General features: G+C 36.7%; 1 protein-coding gene across 3 annotated transcripts in view; it reads left to right on the top strand.

Annotated features, from left to right (window-relative positions):
- The window catches only part of Arfrp1 (ADP-ribosylation factor related protein 1), a 50,154-nt gene extending 34,374 nt beyond the window's left edge, over nucleotides 1–15,780 (top strand). Inside the window, exons 4-6 of one of the 3 annotated variants that reach the window (XM_071656718.1) lie at nucleotides 1,829–1,910; nucleotides 5,664–5,835; nucleotides 11,451–15,780. In XM_071656718.1, the coding sequence (XP_071512819.1) occupies nucleotides 1,829–1,910; nucleotides 5,664–5,835; nucleotides 11,451–11,541 (345 nt within the window). In that variant the 3' untranslated portion in view covers nucleotides 11,542–15,780. The remainder of the gene's footprint in view (nucleotides 1–1,828; nucleotides 1,911–5,663; nucleotides 5,836–11,450) is intronic. The other 2 variants (XM_071656720.1, XM_071656719.1) reach the window with 2 other exon arrangements.
- The last annotated feature ends 2,634 nt before the right edge of the window (nucleotides 15,781–18,414 follow it).

The raw sequence follows: 18,414 nt of genomic DNA, 5'->3' as shown, positions 1-18,414 counted from the left end.
ATTAGGGATGTAAATCTGGCATATGACAAATGTGCCAAATAACATGTTCATGCTCTTTGACAATATATGAATGAATGAGATGCATGGTATTTTTTCCATCTGTGGTGGTAGACTGCTGATGACATCTGTGGGTAATTGGATGAGCTAAACTTTAGCTGGGATTTTAAGTGATAGCAAGAGCTGATATAATGTTATATGACACGTGGAACAGCCGTATCATAGCACATTACAGCAGTTGCACATGGATCAGAGAAAGGATTAATGCTAGAATCAATATTTTGTGTATGAGTGTTGCAATACCAAGTGGTCTAGAGAGGAATTATTTGAGGTGTGACACATTACTGAAGAAAGTGAAAATTTATTTTTTTTCTAATACTTGATCGTTGTTTCCCGCAATAGCTAGTTATTGTCAGCAACAGATGAAGAAAGGCCACATTTGCTCACGTCCATATTCTAGCTGTCATGTGTAATGCAGTGAAACTACAGCTCCATGTTTACAACCAAGCCTCATAGACCTTTCCTTAGTTTACCCCAGATGCCTCACATGCACTGGTTCAGTCTACTGACAGCACATCGACCCCAGTATATCATATAGTTCCAATTCACTCTTAACCCATCCATGTCTTTCACCCTCTTGAACTTTCGGGCCCTGATCACTTAAGATCTTTTTCACTCCATCCTCTACTTCTCACACGTATATCCTCTTTGTCATCCTTTTCTCTTTCATTTTTATGTATATGAACCATTTCAGCACACACTCTTCAGCTCTCTCAGCTGCACTTTTTATTACCTACACATCTGTCTTGCCCTTTCATTACTTATTTGATCAAACCACCTCACCACATATTGTCCTCAAACATTTAATTTCCAACACATCCACCCTCTTCTGCACAGCCTCATCTATAGCCAATGCCTTGCATCCACATGGTATTATTGGGACTGCTATTCCTTCATCATACCCGTTTTTGCCCTCATGGATAAGGTTCCCTCTTTCCGCACATTCTTCAGTGTTCCCAGAACCTTCGTTCCCTCCCCCACCCTATGACTTCTGCTTCCATCATTATGTTTCCATAGTCTTCTCTTGAGTAGCTAAGCTATGGAATTCTCTTCCTTATTTTGTCTGTCTTTCTTTTTACCTTTTCTACCTTTTAAGAGTTAGATCTCTAAACTATTTTGGAACCTTAGTTAATTTCTACTTTTCGCCTCTGTTTTTTCAATTAACATGGCCTTTGGGTAGGGCATGCTTTGCCGATGCCTTTGTGTTCTCTTTAAAGAAAAGAATTACTTTCCATAACCATTGGTTATGTTTTGGATGGGTGTGCTAATGTTACAGGTTAGCATGGGACATTATTTGTGGAAGGTTATTGGAGGACTGCTACAATTCATTACAAAATATCTAACCTTTTCAGCTGCAGTTCAGGTTTGGCTTACAGACTTCATTATTTTTTATCAGTAATGGAAGTTAAGTGTGATAATTTCATATCACCATTTATTGTGATCAAGTTCAGCATGTAGGCATTTTTTATTGGACTGAATCTGTGTGAAATAATTTTAACACAAGCTAGGAACATATTAATCTCCTGAAGGTTTTAGCATATATTCCTTTTGTTCAGCTTTGTAAGATTATATTGTTAATTATGGCACTTGATGTGAAGGAATAATGGATTGCACATAATGTTATTGGGTATCTGACACCAAATGAATAATCTTATAGAATTATTTCAAGCACATTGGAACAAAACAGATCCAAATATATTCAGAGCAAGATTTTTTAATATTAACATCTGAGTGGCAATTTTTTTAATTGTATTGTTTTATTTATTTACAGTACTATGCTGAGTGCCATGCTGTAATATACATGGTAGACTCTGCAGATAGGGATAGAATGGATGAATCCAAAGAAGCTTTTGGTAAGTTATGATGCATTCAGATATCTAGAAGTTAAGTCATGCTGATGGATAGACCATAAAGATCTCTTTCTTTGTTGTCTGGTCATTATGTACATCTCATATTCTTACGCTGATTCCTTTGTGCACACACTTCCATAACCCATATTTGTGGCCTCCACCTCAAGTATCTTACCATCTCTCTGTTAATCTCTTTTTTTTTCATTTATTCATGCCATCTCAATAGTTTTAACTCCCTCATCTACTTATTACATAATTCCATATTTTTTTTTTTTCCTCATTTTAATTTCTCTAACACCACTGCTTACCTGCTTGTGGACTAATATCATGTATAGGTTTTCATATATTTAGAATCTTCCTCAGTGTTTTGGTTGAAGATTCATTGATATTATATAGAACATTATGAATTCTGAACGTTGGTTTGTAATAGAGATCCAAGAAAATTGTGAAAAATAGAGATCAAGTCAGACAGGAAAAGGAAAAAACTGCAGAACTCAATGTATCTTAGTTATAATAGAATATTAGAATGTGTTTTGACCAATCATTGTTGTTACACTGTCAATGTGGCAAAAAGTAAAAGCAGTTGGTGAGGAAAGGGCAGTTCCAGGGGACAAACCTGTTTCCACATCTTTCACTTTTCTAATGCTGGATCTGAATGGTGCCACTGGTTGAGGAAGGCTGGATGATTTCCATGGGCCCCCTTGACTGATGTCAAGCAACTGGGAACTACCTCAATATTCTGGCCCCAGCTCCTTGACCTGGCTCTTTTTCTGTTCATATTTGCAACTTCTGATGTCTGAAATTTAACATTTCCTCTGTTGAACACTCACCCATGTACTTCTTCCCCTAATTTTGTTCTCTTTGAAACCTAACTTCCCCTTTTAATCACTACCATCATTTCTACTCCAAAGGTATTGTTTTCACCTATGATAGTACAAAATCATCAAGTACTTGCTTCTAGGTTTAATGCCATCTGTCTCAAAACATTTTCAACCCTTTATAATTTTGTTCCTGTTTCATGTATATTCCTCCCAGTTCCTCTAGATTTTACACTCCTCAGATATTTGACTTCCTGCCATAGAAATTGCTCACTTCACATCCATGCTCTGAAATCCTGTATGCAGGGGGTTTAATGAACACTAGAAGGATCGGTTGGAATGATTTTGGCAGAGCCAAAACCTTTTCTTCTTCCCTTGTTAATGATCAAAAACAGATGATAGGATACCTATTACAGGTTTTCAACCTTCATGACCCCCTTCCAGAACACTTGACCACATTTTTACTGCTTAATCATCTCACTATAAATACAAGGTTTCTGTATCCTTAAGGGCTTTTAATGGAGCACTCCCACCATCTGTCCCTCCCTCCTTGAAATGCCAACTGTGGCACTTTGAGAGAGCACAGCAGTAATTCTTGCATGCCTCTTTACTGACTCATGTTTTGTTGAACTCATGGATGAGATTTTCGTGGTTGGGATGGATTCCTGTGTCACATAATACTTATTCTTTTTGCTCCCAATCATGTTTTGATTGCTCTTGATCTGATGCCTGTCCCATGATGGACAGAGCACACTTGACCATGAAACGTTTTTTTCTCTGAATCCCACACCACTTTCAATTCTCCTTGAAATCACTGCAACGCTGATCTTTGTACATTTAAGCATACCTAGATAAATAGAACGTTCATTGACTTCTTTTACCTTCTCCGGTCCTTAACCAGTAATTAAAGTAAATCAGCTTTACCCCATTTTTCTGACTTGATCTGATATCTAGCTGATATAACCACTCATTTTGGTACTTTTTTTTTGTAATACAACTTTGGATGATACTGCTTCTAGGCATTCATTCCTATCTCCTTCCACTGAACCTATGGCATCATCTCTATTTTCCCCATGCTAGGTCTTCCAAGGAAACTCTTAGCTCCATATGGACAAAGCAAATGGCCCAGGTGGCATAGCTTTTTGTCATCAAGGATTGTTTCTTTGAGATAGTTCTGATCCTTGCTCATCTCATTTTCCTGTCTAAAGATCTAAATGCATCTTTCCTCTTGGTGCAGCCCATTCCTTAGGGGGGAGGCCAATCTAATCCCTTTAGCTGTTGCCTGGTTTCTCTCATTTCTGCTATATACATAGTCTTTTAGAACTCCCCCTAACTCCCACTTTCTTATGCAGGTTCCCATTCCCTTTCTGACTGCCATTATGGATTTAAAAGTGCGTGGTCTTCTGATGATCTGTCTCTTATGTGACTCACCTCTGCCCCTCCTCTTTTAGGGATTTTGGTGAAACTTTTGTCATTGCCCTTGACATTTCCAAAGCATATGACAAGGTGTGGCATTAGTCTTTTTTTTTTTTTTTTTTTTTTTTTTTTTTTTTTTACTAAACTTCCTTCTTCTGGTTTTGCTTCTTTCTGTTCTCTAATACATAGCATCCTTTCTGGCCATTTTGTTGTAGTAGATAATGAACCGACTTCCCCCTCTTGTCCTATCTCAGTGGTGTTTCTCATTGTTTTGTCCTACTGCCAGCTCTGTTCTTCACTCTGAAAATTATTTTTTTTTTTTACTTCAAACCCTTTTCATGTATAAGCTGATGATTCTTTTTTCCCTCTACTAGCTCTCTTCTTAACTCTGAAAATAATTTTTTCTACTTCAAACCCTTTTCATGTATAAGCTGATGATTCCACTTTACACACTTCAACTTTTTTTCCTTCCATTTTTTCCTCTTAGTTCAGTCCTTAGTAGTATATCATAATTGGGAAGCAGTAACCTTTTCAGATTTAATACTTTATAGTACACTTGGTTGGATGTAGCTGAATTTTTAACCTTGCAGTTGTCCATAAGGGGGGTCTTAAATGTTAACTTCAGGAATGAGTCTTAAGATTTGCTATATCGTCCTTTGTATTTTTCTCTGCTCTGCCCTGAAGATGGAGTTGAATGTTTGTCTATGAGGATACCCCAGATTCTAGTCAGTGGTGACTAGCTTTGTTAAGTATTGTTGAATTTTTATCAGATATGTTCAGAATATTACTTTTACTAATCATTAACTGATAAGACGGAGCAGAGTTGCACAATATGTACATTCCAGACATTAGTTTCTACTTATAGTCTTTACTAAAGCATGTCTGATATTGTCAGATTTGGTTTAATTACTGATTTTATCAACTCTTATCTCAAGTTCAGAGAAGGGAAATTTCATATATGTGAAATCTAATATAAGTTGCTGTCATTAACCAGCTTTGCTGTTTTGTATCTCTTTTGCATAGAACATTTAAGGATTATTTGTTTAAGTCATCCTCAATCCTGGTTTGAAGATTGAGTTGAATCACATATCCTTCATTATACTTTCACAAACTGTTTGTCCTGAACTTTAGTTTCTGATCTAAGAATCCATATTTTTTTTTCCTTATCTAAGATGATTAAGAGTAACACACAATGCTTGATTTACTTTTTATATTTACATGTTTTTAAGATCAGAATTGTATGGAGAACATAATGTTGTTTATTATATACCTTTGTGAGGTAAAAGTTGAGCTGTTCCAGTACCTTTTTTGCTGGCTATTCAGTTGGGTCTCAGATTTAATTTTGGATATATAAATGTTTCTAATGTTGTTATGAGAAACGTGAAAGTTGAGGCTGTGTCTTGGCATCCATGTTGGTTTTTGCATCATTACCTAGACTGAGGATTCCATCTAGATTATGCATCTTCACATAATGAAAGTGATTCTGTAATCCATAATTACAAGTATCTTATCTGTCTTTCAGACACAATGATTTCTAGTGAGAACCTCTCAGGAGTCCCACTACTTGTTCTTGCAAATAAACAAGACATTCCTGATTGTATGGGTGTTCGAGAAGTGAAGCCTATTTTCAACCAGTCAGCAGATCTCATTGGCCGAAGAGATTGTATGGTGATGCCAGTCTCTGCTTTGACAGGGTAGGTAGTCTGTCATATGGTTTGTATCATTTAATAGATTTTTTTGAAATACTGCTGAATCTAGTTTGTACCAGGGGTTGCATCCTAAGGTAAGGCTGATATGAATCAATTTGATATAAGTGAATATGTTTCCATGGTTAAAGGGGGATCTGTTCTCAGTTAGAGCCAAAATTGCCCTTTTGACTGGAATTGTGTTGAGAGAGGTTGCTCATTAATGGGAGTTTGGTTCCTTGACACAGTCCATGTTAACGCATAACATATGTTTGCATGGCAGGTATGAGGTTGGAGCTCAGATGCCAAAGAATATACTCAGAAATGCTTAATAACTGTGTTAGACTGTAAAGTTCATCTGATCACACACTCATAAATGTATCTATTTTAATGACTCTAGCTGCCCCTTCTAAGCAAAACTATTGGCATCTCAACAAAGCTGACTAGAATAATTTAAGAAAATTCTTTTCTGACTTTCCTTGGGTAAATTACTCTCTCATGTGGTGATGCTTCTGTCTCCAGCAAACATATGGCAGAGGTTAATTTAGCAGAAACAGAAGCATTTATCCCCTTTTCCTCCCAAGATGACTCCTTTTTCCAGTCCATGGTTCAGTTTTTTATATGGTCATTGGAGAAAGAGGACTTACCTTTGAATTCATGTGTTTTTTTTTTCCTTCATTTTGTGTTAGATAATGAAGTTTTATTGTAGTTTATTCTCTCTCAGAAAACCAATACTCTGTACCCACACAAACTACAAGGAATCACAGATACGAGCACCTCTCTGTGTCTCCAGTTAGTAGAACTGACTGCTGATTTTTGCTTATGGCACTTTGCCCATGTGGAAGCAAAGTTATTCACCAGAGATGCACTTTTGGCAGCTGTATCTAGCATGACTGAAAAGGGACATCCTATAAATGGGCAAGATCAAATCTTAATAGTAATAAACTGATAGAGCATTATCTAAAAGAGTTCAAAGAAATACTTTCTATATAGCTGTCACTCTTGTAGACAAAGCAAGTCTCTTTGGTTGTACTTTCTTTTCCAATGCAACCTTGGATGAGTCTAACATTCCTTCACTGAGTATGTCTTCAGTTAGCAGAATTGTCTTCTGATTTTTGCTGATGGGACTACCCATGTGGAAGCAAAGTTATTCACTGGATATGCCCTCTTGGCAGCTGCATGGCTTGCCAAGGGACATCCAATTAATGGGTAAGAGCAAAACATAATGGGAATAAACCGATGGAGATTTGGCTAAGAGATTTCAAAGTAATATTATGTATATAGCTGTTTTTCCCTTAGACAAAGCAACTCTGGTTCTCATTTCTCATCTAATTCTACCTTTGATTAGTCAAAGTTTCCTTTACCCCCTGATACTCGTCTTAATAATCGTATGCCCTTCCCAATAATTTCTTTTCAAATTGTTTGAAAAGCATTTCTCTTTCTGAACACACGTAAGGCTCATGTTTGTGATTGCATCCATCCCTGTGAATTGAAAGAGTGTGCTTCTGAACTTACACCTGTGCTTGCTTGTCTGTTCCATTTCTGTTTAAAACCAGACCCTTTCCTTCTTCTTGGAAATGTGCATTGGTACATCCCATCCCAAAGAAGGGTGAATGTTCTAACCCCTTGGGCTATTGTTCTCTTGCTTTGACATCTACCATTTCTAGTCTTTGAATCCCTCCTCAGTTCCCTTGCCCTCAGACATCTTGAATCTTATTCTCCTCTCTGATCGCCAGTATACCTTCTGTTAAGCGAGATCAGTTGGTGATATTCTTTCCTATCTTACTAATGTCTGGTCATTATCCCTGAAAGATTTTGGGGCATCCTATGTAGTTGTCCTTGATATATCCCCTCTTTTGGCTTCTGTCCCTTACTTTGTTCCCTCTTCTCTAGCACACTCTTTTGCCAGTCTGTCTCCATGGTTGTTGATGGATCATCTTTTCCCTTTTTCAGTCAACAATGGCATCCCTCAAGGTTCTATCCTGCTCTTACACTTTTTCTCCTGTTTGTCAATGATTTCCTTTCATACACAAATAACCAAATGGACTCATATGCTGATGGCTCAACCCTGCATTCTTCCACATCCTTCGATTCTGCTCCTTCTCTTACTTGATCTGCATCTTGTCTCAACACAATATCCTCAATAAACTCAAATTTAGACAGAATATTTCATTTAGGCAGATGAAATCCAGTTAGGTTTAACACCTCTAAGACCCAGTTCCTGCCCATCATTTTATCAAAAATTCCTTACAACTTTCCTTTGACAATACTGTAATTCCACCTCTTGAATCAGTGAACATACTTGGTATTACCATAACATCCACTGTATTATGGAAATAACTAAGTCTGCTTTTAAGAAACTGAAAGTCCAGTTTGGGTGTCAAAATTTCTTTCTACCAAACAGTTGCTTTGTTTATACAAAGGATTGATGTGTCATTTTATGGAGTGCTGCTCTCACATCAGGGATGGCTCTAGCTCTGCAACCTTACTTTGACAGAGTTGAGTCGAAAATGGTCTGATTTATCAACTCTCCCAGGCTGACTATTAGTTCACTTTCCCTTTTTAGGTATTACTTTGGTGTGTGCTCCCAAGAGCTGGCTGCTTGTGAGCCCCTACTACTATCTAGACCATGCACTACTTAGCTAGCTGCCACGTCATGTGATTACTGTATGGCTGTTGGCAACTCAAGGGTGGACCATTTTGTTAAGCATTTCCTTCCCTATGCCTTGAAGCTTTCAAACTTCTCATCTTTCCCAGTGAATGTAACCTGGAACATTTTAAAAGTCAGGCTTTTCACTTCCTCCAAAATTCATAAAAACTCTTCTATCTCTCTTCTCTTTCCCTCTCATTAATCTCTCTATATTTAGATATTTGATATGGATCGGTCTTTATTTGGACTTTTGTCCATGACTGGAGCCTCCAGTGTAAAAAAGAAACAAAAATGCATATGTTCAAGTTATGCAGTAATATATATTTTTGGAGCAGCATTTTCATACTTGATTTCATAAATTTGTGATATAGGTTTGGTCATCCTCCGAAGTCCTATCAACAAGAGAAGAACAGTTTAATGAATTAAAATTTTTTCATTTTGACCCCTTGTATTCTTTTGAAGATTTACTTTCGATGGTTATGTAACTTTTTCAGCCCTACTTTGTGATCTGTTTTACATTTTTCATGATCATGTGTTCTAAAACCACTTTTTTTTCCATATATTTGTCTCAATTTTTACTCTTCCCATATCATTTACATTGGTCACTACATTTAGAAGGGCACATTCTAGTGTTAAGTATTCAAAAAAATCTCTTAATATTGTGCAAGCTGAATGTATTTTTTTGTGCATGTGAAATTGTTGTAGGGTCTCTCGATGATATATGTTTGGAAATGAATTGTGATCAATCTTTAGAGAATATACCATCAAGCATGAGAATGAACTAGTTATATACAGATTTATGAATGTATAAATGTATGTGAGAAATACTTAGAAAAGCAAATGGATTTGTATGTAGCATTTATGGATCTGGAGAAGGCATATGATAGAGTTGATAGAGATGCTCTTTGGAAGGTATTAAGAACATATGGTGTGGGAGGCAAGTTGTTAGAAGCAGTGAAAAGTTTTTATTAAGGATGTAAGGCATGTGTACGTGTAGGAAGAGAGGAAAGTGATTGGTTCTCAGTGAAAGTTGGTTTGCGGCAGGGGTGTGTGATGTCTCCATGGTTGTTTAATTTGTTTATGGATGGGGTTGTTAGGGAGGTGAATGCAAGAGTTTTGGAAAGAGGGCCAAGTATGCAGTCTGTTGTGGATGAGAGAGCTTGGGAAGTGAGTCAGTTGTTGTTCGCTGATAATACAGCGATGGTGACTGAGTTTGGTAAAGTGTGTGAAAGAAGAAAGCTGAGAGTAAATATGAACAAGAGCAAGGTTATTAGGTACAGTAAGGTTGAAGGACAAGTCAATTGGGAGGTAAGTGTGAATGGAGAAAAACTGTAGAAAGTGAAGTGTTTTAGATATCTGGGAGTGGATTTGGCGGCAGATGGAACCATTGAAGTGGAAGTGAATCATAGGGTGGGGGAGGGAGCAAAAGTTCTGGGAGCATTGAAGAATGTGTGAAAGTCAAGAAAATCATCTCGGAAAGCAAAAATGGGTATGTGTGAAGGAATAGTGGTTCCAACAATGTTATATGGTTGCAAGGCGTGGGCTATAGATAGAGTTGTGCGGAGGAGGGTGGATGTGCTGGAAATGAGATGTTTGAGGACATTATGTGGTGTGAAGTGGTTTGATCGAGTAAGTAATAATAGGGTAAGAGAGATGTGTGGTATTAAAAAGAGTGTGGTTGAGATTGCAGAAGAGGGTGTTTTGAAATGGTTTGGTCACATGGAGAGAATGAGTGAGGAAAGATTGACCCAGAGGATATATGTGTCAGAAGTAGAGGGAACGAGGAGAAGTGAGGGACCAAATTGGAGGAAGAAAGATGGAGCGAAAAAGATTTTGAGTGTTCGGGGTGGCGATGGGAATGAATGAAGGCAGACAGTATGAATTATGTACATGTGTATATATGAATATGTCTGTGTGTGTATATATATGTATACGTTGAGATGTATGGGTATGTATATTTGCGTGTGTGGACATGTATGTATATACATGTGTATGTGGGTGGGTTGGGCCATTTTTTCATCTGTTTCCTTGCGCTACCTCGCTAACGCGGGAGACAGCGACAAAACAAAATAAAATAAATAAAATAATTTGTATATGTTGATATGTATGTGAGTTGTGCGGAGGTAGGTGGATGTGCTGGAAATGAGATGTTTGAGGACTATATGTGGTGTGAGGTGGTTTAATTGAGTAAGTAATAATAGGGTAAGAGAGATGTGTGGTAATAAAAAGAGTGTGGTTGAGAGAGCAGAAGAGGGTGTTTTGAAATGGTTTGGTCACATGGAGAGAATGAGTGAGGAAAGATTGACCAAGAGGGTATACTTGTCAGAGGTGGAGGGAACGAGGAGAAGTGGGAGACCAAATTGGAGGTGGAAAGATGGAGCGAAAAAGATTTTGAGTGATCGGGGCCTGAACATGCAGGAGGGTGAAAGGCGTGCAAGGAATAGAGTGAATTGGAATGATGTGGTATACCTGGGTTGACGTGCTGCCAGTGGATTGAACAGGACATGTGAAGCGTCTGGGGTAAACTATGGAAAGTTGTGTGGGGCCTGGATGTGGAAATGGAGAAGTGGTTTCAGTGCATTATACATGACAGTTAGAGACTGAGGGTGAATGAATGTGGCTTTTGTTGTCTTTTCCTAGCGCTACCTCGCGCACATGCAGGGGAAGGGGGTTGTTATTTCATGTTTGGCAGGGTGGCGATGGGAATGAATAAAGGCAGACAGTATGAATTATTTACATGTGAATATATGTATATGTCTGTGTGTGTTTATATATGTATACGTTGAGATGTATAGATATGTATATTTGCGTATGTGGACGTGTATGTATATACATGTGTATGTGGGTGGGTTGAGCCATTCTTTCGTCTGTTTCCTTGTGCTACCTCACTAACGCGGGAGACAGCGACAAAGTAAAATAAATGAATAATAAGTATCATGATTCAGAAATATCCAAATTCCCTTTGTCATTTCAGAGCTGGAGTTGATGAGGGAATAGATTGGTTGGTAGAATGTATCAAGAGGAACAGTGATATTAGGCCTCCACTAAATCATGATGACACCTGATGGACCATTGTCTCTATAGATATATTTTAGTTATATTTTAAGACAACATTACTAGTTATTTAGACTGGGCCAGGATTTTCTTAACATAGAACTTGTAGAGCAGTAGTGCAAAGTGTATGGGGTTTCTTAGGTTAGATTTGGAAATCTAAAGCTTCAATTGGAAAGAGTTTAGAAATGGCATTTTATAAGGGTGAGAAATTAGAGAAATAATGCAGTGTATTACAAACTAGATTTCAAACAATTGGAAGAATCTGTTAGCATTAAGGAAGATGAGTTTGTTATGAGATTATCCTCTCAGTCAGGTATTTAGTTTGTGATACAGACCATTAGAAATCTTCACATTATTGTCAAGTTGTTAGTTTGTCACTGTTTGTAGATTTTGGCAAAGAAAGTGGTTATCTGAATATGTCAAATATTTTTTGTATAGCAAATAGGATTTTTTTTTTCTATAAGTATAATGATAATCCTTATAACTAAACATATTTGAATGCTTTATGAATTTTCAGACATTAATGTTAGACAAGTAGAATGTCTTGAATCATGATAAAGTTTAGGTAATAGTATATTATCACAATTTTAGTTTAATCTCCAACATTGATATAGAACTGTGACCACAAGTGTGCAATGGATATGTCAGTTGCATAATATTTTCAGAACTTACTACCTTTTAGCTTTCTTAAAGGAATGTGCATATTACAGACATTTCAAAATTACATTCATATCTTATAACTCTATCCTTATAAAACTATTAGCTCTGTTTCACATATGGTACATGATTTTGATCTACTGTGTATGAATGTTACAAAATTTCCTTGTACATTTATTAGTATATTCATACTTGGTTTTGTGAGTCTTTGCTGTCCATTGATTTGGCCATCCAAAATGTTTTTTACATAAATGAATTTAGCCTAAGTTGGAAAAGTTGAAGACTCGTTCCATTTTCTCACACATGTTGGTTTGTGCCACCAAGCACAGACATAGTTATGAAAATGAAGTTCAAATAATACTGATACTGATCTGTTAAACTCGACTGCTTTATTTCTATGTATAGATAGACAAAACTTTATTTGAAATATAGGATGTAGTAAAGATAAGTAGGTACAAGACTTTTTGTATCATATTGTTAATTCACCAAATAAGATAAGTTGTTTCAACAACAAAAAAATTTTCAGATGCTAGGGGACCTCATAAATCATGTTAGATGTAAGATGATGCATCAAAGAGGTTACAATCCTTTCAGTAATGAGTATAAGGATATTCATACATGTGTTTTGTCACATCTTGGTAAATTGTTGGTTTGTGCAGTACAACACAGGGTTTTTTGGAGCAGAGAATTTTTTGCACTGTTAGAGTGTTTATAGTTTATAAGTGAGGTGTACAGGAATAGTGTTACTGTAACTGTGTTTTAATGATGTGAAAATAAGTTGCCCTGTTATTGCTAGCAAATGGAGTTTTGGAATGTGTTTTCTAAGTCCAGTCATGTATGATCAGTTTTGAGTGCTATGTAAGTGAGTGATGTTCCATGGACTGTTCAACTTTAATATATTTTGGGTATCAAGTATTTTTATTTTTTTCAAGTGCAAGTGGCAGTGTTTGAAATTATATAAACTTTGAAGATTTTCTCTCATGAATAATACATTTATCTATAAATTTATAAATTCTATTGGCAGTAAACAGATATGTAGATAGCATTACAGATATAGGGTATTTTTATTCATATATATGTAAATATATTTTATACATTATACATTATCCCTGGGGATAGGGAATGAAGAATACTTCCCACGTATTCCCTGTGTGTCATAGAAGGCGACTAAAAGGGGAGGGAGTGGGAGGCTGGAAATCCTCCCCTCTCATTTTTTTTTTCTTTTTTTTTAATTTTCCTAAAGAAGGAACAGAGGGAGGCCAGGTGAGGATATTCCACAAAGGCCCAGTCCTCTGTTCTTAACGCTACCTCGCTAATGTGGGAAATGGTGGATAGTTTAAAAAAAAAAAAAAAAAAAAGGAATATTTTATACATATTCACCATTTTCTGCATTTGTGAGGTAGCATTAGGAATAAGTGACTGAGATGTAGAGGAAAAAATCCTTACCTCTATGTTCCTTCTTTTGAAAAAGTAAAACAGTAGGGGAGAATTTCCAGCGCCCTGCTCTCACCCCTTTTAGTTGCCTTCCACAACACACAGGGAATACATAGGCAGTATTCTGTCTTCCCTATGGAGAGAATGAGTGAGGAAAGGTTGACAAAGAGGATATAAGTGTCAAAGTTGAAGGAAACAAGGAGAAGCAGAAGACCAAATAGGTGGTGGAAGGATGATGTGAATAAAGATTTTGAGCGACTGGGGCCTGAACATGTAGAGGGTGAAAGGCATGCATAGAATAGAGTGAATTGGATCGATGGGGTATATTGGGGCCGATGTGCTGTCATTGCATGAACCAGGGTATGTGAAATGTCAGGGTAAACATGGAAAAGTCTGTGGGACCTGGTTGTGGATAGAGAGCTGGTTTTGATGCATTACACATGACAGCTAGAGACTGAGTGTGAGTGAAAGTGGCCTTTCTTTGCATGTTTCCTGGTGATATCTTGCTGACGTAGGGGATGGCGATGTTACGTACTTTCACACTTGCTAGTAATTATGGAATAGACTTGAAGGTGATACTTCAAAATTTGCAAAATGGCCATGGAATAGATTTATAGAGTTATAGGAATTTACACATTTGATGACTGCAAGCCAACTCCTGTTTATGGTCAGAGCATTTTCTTGTTCCAAAGAATATGGGTATTACCTGCATGCCATCTTTCATAAGGAAGAGTTGCACCTGACAGGTTTGTGGTTTGGCCATATAGATAATTATATCTTAGTGTGCAATAAATTTGAATGGATTTTTCACTTTGAGAATATTGATTCACCACTGATAGGCGAACCCTAGGGCAACGTGTATGCATAATGCAAGTATTTGCACAAGTGAGATACTATGCTGTTGAATTTTATTAAAATATGAAAAGGCAAGGATATATAGAAAAATATTAACCTTTCAGGTTAAGTATGAACTTGATCCTTAACATTTGATATAGAGCACCAAAATTTTCTGTTGATATCTGTATGTACCATGCTTACCATTTCTTACATTCAGAGCAGAATGGTTCTTGTAAAACCTTTTCCAAACTTTCCAGTTGCTGTTCATCTCACCAAGCACATGTAAATGAAATTGTGGAATCGATTCATAGATTTTTTCTGAATATGTATCGTATTTGTAAGTATCTCGCATATTTATTTATTTATTTACTCATGAATGTATTTATTTTACACTGTTCACTGAGCACCTAGGTACATAGATGACACTAAAACTGCAATTCAAGGAGATAGATGATTTTATGATTTCTTTTATTTGACTTTACCTTCCATTAATCACAAAAACACTGCAGTAAGTTTTTTATGTGCAATACACATCATGAGTAAGATCTCTAGTTGCAATTTCTGTAAAGCAGAATGTTCCATGAGTTTGCTTAAAACTGTAAGAGTAATTTTTAGTAGAGGGCTGTAGTATAAATAAGTAGGTGACTTATTTTGATTTTTTCAGAATCTTATTTTGCAGATGTTTTTGCATAAGTATTTGGTTTCTGGTTTAATCCCATGTGAAAACATAGTTCACTGAGCACCTAGGTACACATATGACACTAAAGCTGCAGTTCAAAGAGATAGATTATTTTATAATTTCCTTTATTTGATTTTCCTTTCAATTAATCACAGAAAACACTGCAGTAAGTTTTTTTCTTTTTTTGTGTGTGTGTAAGGCACATCAAATGTAAAATCTCTAGTTGCACTTTTGTAAAGCAGAATGTTCCCTGCATTTACTCAAAACTGTAAGAGTGATGTTCAGTAGAGGGTTGTAATAGAAAATAAGTATGTGACTGATTTTATTTTTTCAGAATTTTTGTTAGGAGATGTTTTTGCATAAGTGTTTGGTTTCTGGTATGATCCTATGTGAAAGCCCAGTTTTGGAGATCTTACATATGTCAGACTGTCTTGATCATAGGACAAGCATGATTAGTTATTGGAGACAAGACCAATATAGATGAAATTTTACCATAATGAAGACTTAAAAAGAATCTTGAAGTATCAGAACATCAAATATATAACTATATCTTAACTCCTTTGGTGCATTTTAATTATGATGATGTACTGAAAGTCTTTAGTCAGAGAAAAAAAATATTTCAATAAAAACTGTCAACAAATAATATTCTCACATTTCTTTCTACTTGAATACATTTGATGTTCATTTAGTAAGACCATTGCAACTGATCTGTCCTAGTTTGCAGACCAAATTTTCTTGGAAAACAGACAACTTTCTAGAATGGTTTTGTTATCCCATTGCATCTAGCATTCTTGCAGTCAGAAGTCAGTTGAAATGCAATTTATGAAATGCTGTTGGTAAAGGTAACCTTAACTAATCTTTGTTCTTCTTCAAATGATCTGTAGTCCCTCCACTATCCTTAGCTCATTCTCATTTCATCAAACCAGCAACATTTGATATGACTTCCTTGATAATAGTTTAAGAAATTTTAGTGGTATGATGCCTAGTTGCCACACGCTGATATATTAAGTATGTGGGTGACTTACATAGTTTTTGTGTTGGTAATGGGACATGTAGGTTCACTCTTCCAAGTCTAAAGGAAAGTACTGAACACATGTGACCAGTTTTATGATTGTTAAAAAAAATTGAGAGCACATTTGACTTGGATGTCTGGTTGCTGTTGAGCTCTTAAGTTTCATATTTCACTGCGAGTAAGTTTGTCTATTAAGATGAAATTTTTTAGCAATAAAGTTAGAAATCAGGACAGTGATGAAGTGAATAATACAAATATTGACACAGCCACATTTCCATGGCTTGGGTAACACATGCCCTATCCTAGGCATCTCAGATGAAAAAATGAGGAGAAAGAATTAGAGAATTCAATCTAGGCTTCACAGATATTTGTAGAACTAACTCTTAGAGGCAGAACAAATAATTAAAGGAAGAGGGAAATATGAAAGAACGAAGAGAATCCCAGGTCATCTTTCTTCTAGGAAGAGAAGTTATTGTAAGTTTTTTTTTTATTTTTTTTTTTTGACATTAGAGGCTCCAATCACATAAAAGTCCACATCAAGGCAGGTTCTTAATTGAATATAGAGAAGATTTTGGAAGCAATAAAGAAGAGACAAGGCAAAGTATTTTAAAATTTTGGAGGACATGAACAACCTGTCTTAAGATGTGCCATGTCATAGTTATTGGAAAAGTCATGAGAGGGTAGAGAGTTCTAAAGCTTTGAGGTATAGGGGAAGAAACAGTTATCAAAATGACCATCCATGAGTTGCCAATGGCCACACAGTGATCATGTGACAAAGCTGTTTGCTGAGTACTGATTGGTTTAGCTACAGGTGGGCACACACAAGCTACCAGCTTTAGGAGTAAAAATTAAAGTAATACCTATAGAAGAGGGAAAGTGAATGAACATTGTGGCATAGGTTAAGCAGGTCAAGTTTTGAAGTTACCATAGGAAAGTTCATAAGTTAGATTCCTTTTGACTCAACTCAGTCAAGTTAGGATGCAGAGCTAGAACCTTCCCTGATGTGAGAGCAGTACTACATACAAGGATGGATCAGTCTTTTGTATAAACGGAGCAGAAAAAAATAATTAAAATTATGCATCTAAATAGAAATCCAAGCTATTTAGAGGCAGACTTAGATATTTCTGTAATGTGGGGTTTCCAAGAAACAGTGGATGTTATAGTAATACCAAGTATGTCTATTGAGTCAGGTGGTGGAATTACAGGACTGTCAAAGGAGAGAGGAAAGTTGTGAGTTTTTGATGGAGAGATGGAGAAAAACTGGGTCTTGGAGGAATTAAACTCAACCAGATTTTTTTTTACACTACTAAGATACCCTGTCCAAATCTGAGTTAATTAAGGAAGTTTTCCTCTGACAAGATGCAGGTTGAGTGAGAGAAGAGTGCACGTTTGTGTTGTTTGTGGAAGAGAAGAAATCATTTTTAGAAAGGAGAAAAAGTATTGGGGACTGGACTTTGAAGGACACTGTTGTTGATTAAGAAAGGTGGAGGGAGGCTGATCCATCAACAACATGGAGTAGAGTAATTAGAGAGGAAGCTAGATATGAGGGAGCAAAGTAAGGGAGGTGAGCTTAGAGATGAGACTCTGATGCCACACCTTATCAGAACCTTACTTACTTCTCTCATCACAAACAAACAAACAACAGCATCATTTGTGCATCCACTCTGGCTGTCATCTTTATTGTACTGAAAGTAGATTTAGCCATCCACAGCCAATTCCCATACTATTCTTTGGTCTACCTTGACTGATTCATTCCATCCCATGTATGCCTCTCACCCTCTGGAACGTTCAGGCCCTGGTGCTGCATACTTCTTTTAAGGTAGATAATAGCAGAGGGTGAGAGTAAAAGAAATCAGGGGAATGGAAGAAGAACAGAAATGTTTTAGGGAAGTATTGCTTAGATGTGTTGGTGAGATGTGAGGCATATGGAAGATGGGCTTCTGTTTTTTGGTCAACGAACATGCAATCACTCCATATCATTCATGACGCTTGACAGTATGTAATTCACACCAGTTCTTTGTAGCTCTTTGGTTTTCTCTAGTGAGTATTATGTGCTAGCCCTGCATTCTTGTTTGGGAAAATTTATCTATGCTTCATAAAAATGAACATATTGTTTAACACTATGTAACTGGTGGTGGATGGTCAACAAAAGGGTAGATTCTCAGGTTTGTCCACATCCAAGGGGTGGGTGGTCAGGTCCAGCCTCAATTAAGAGTAGATATTGAGGTTTATCTACATTTAAGTGAGTGGAAATAAAACAGCGTA

The sequence above is a fragment of the Panulirus ornatus genome, chromosome 63 (assembly GCF_036320965.1).
Source record: "Panulirus ornatus isolate Po-2019 chromosome 63, ASM3632096v1, whole genome shotgun sequence".
Lineage (NCBI taxonomy): Eukaryota > Metazoa > Arthropoda > Malacostraca > Decapoda > Palinuridae > Panulirus > Panulirus ornatus.
Note: the sequence above shows the minus strand (reverse complement) of the source record. Positions and strands in the feature narration are given on the sequence as shown.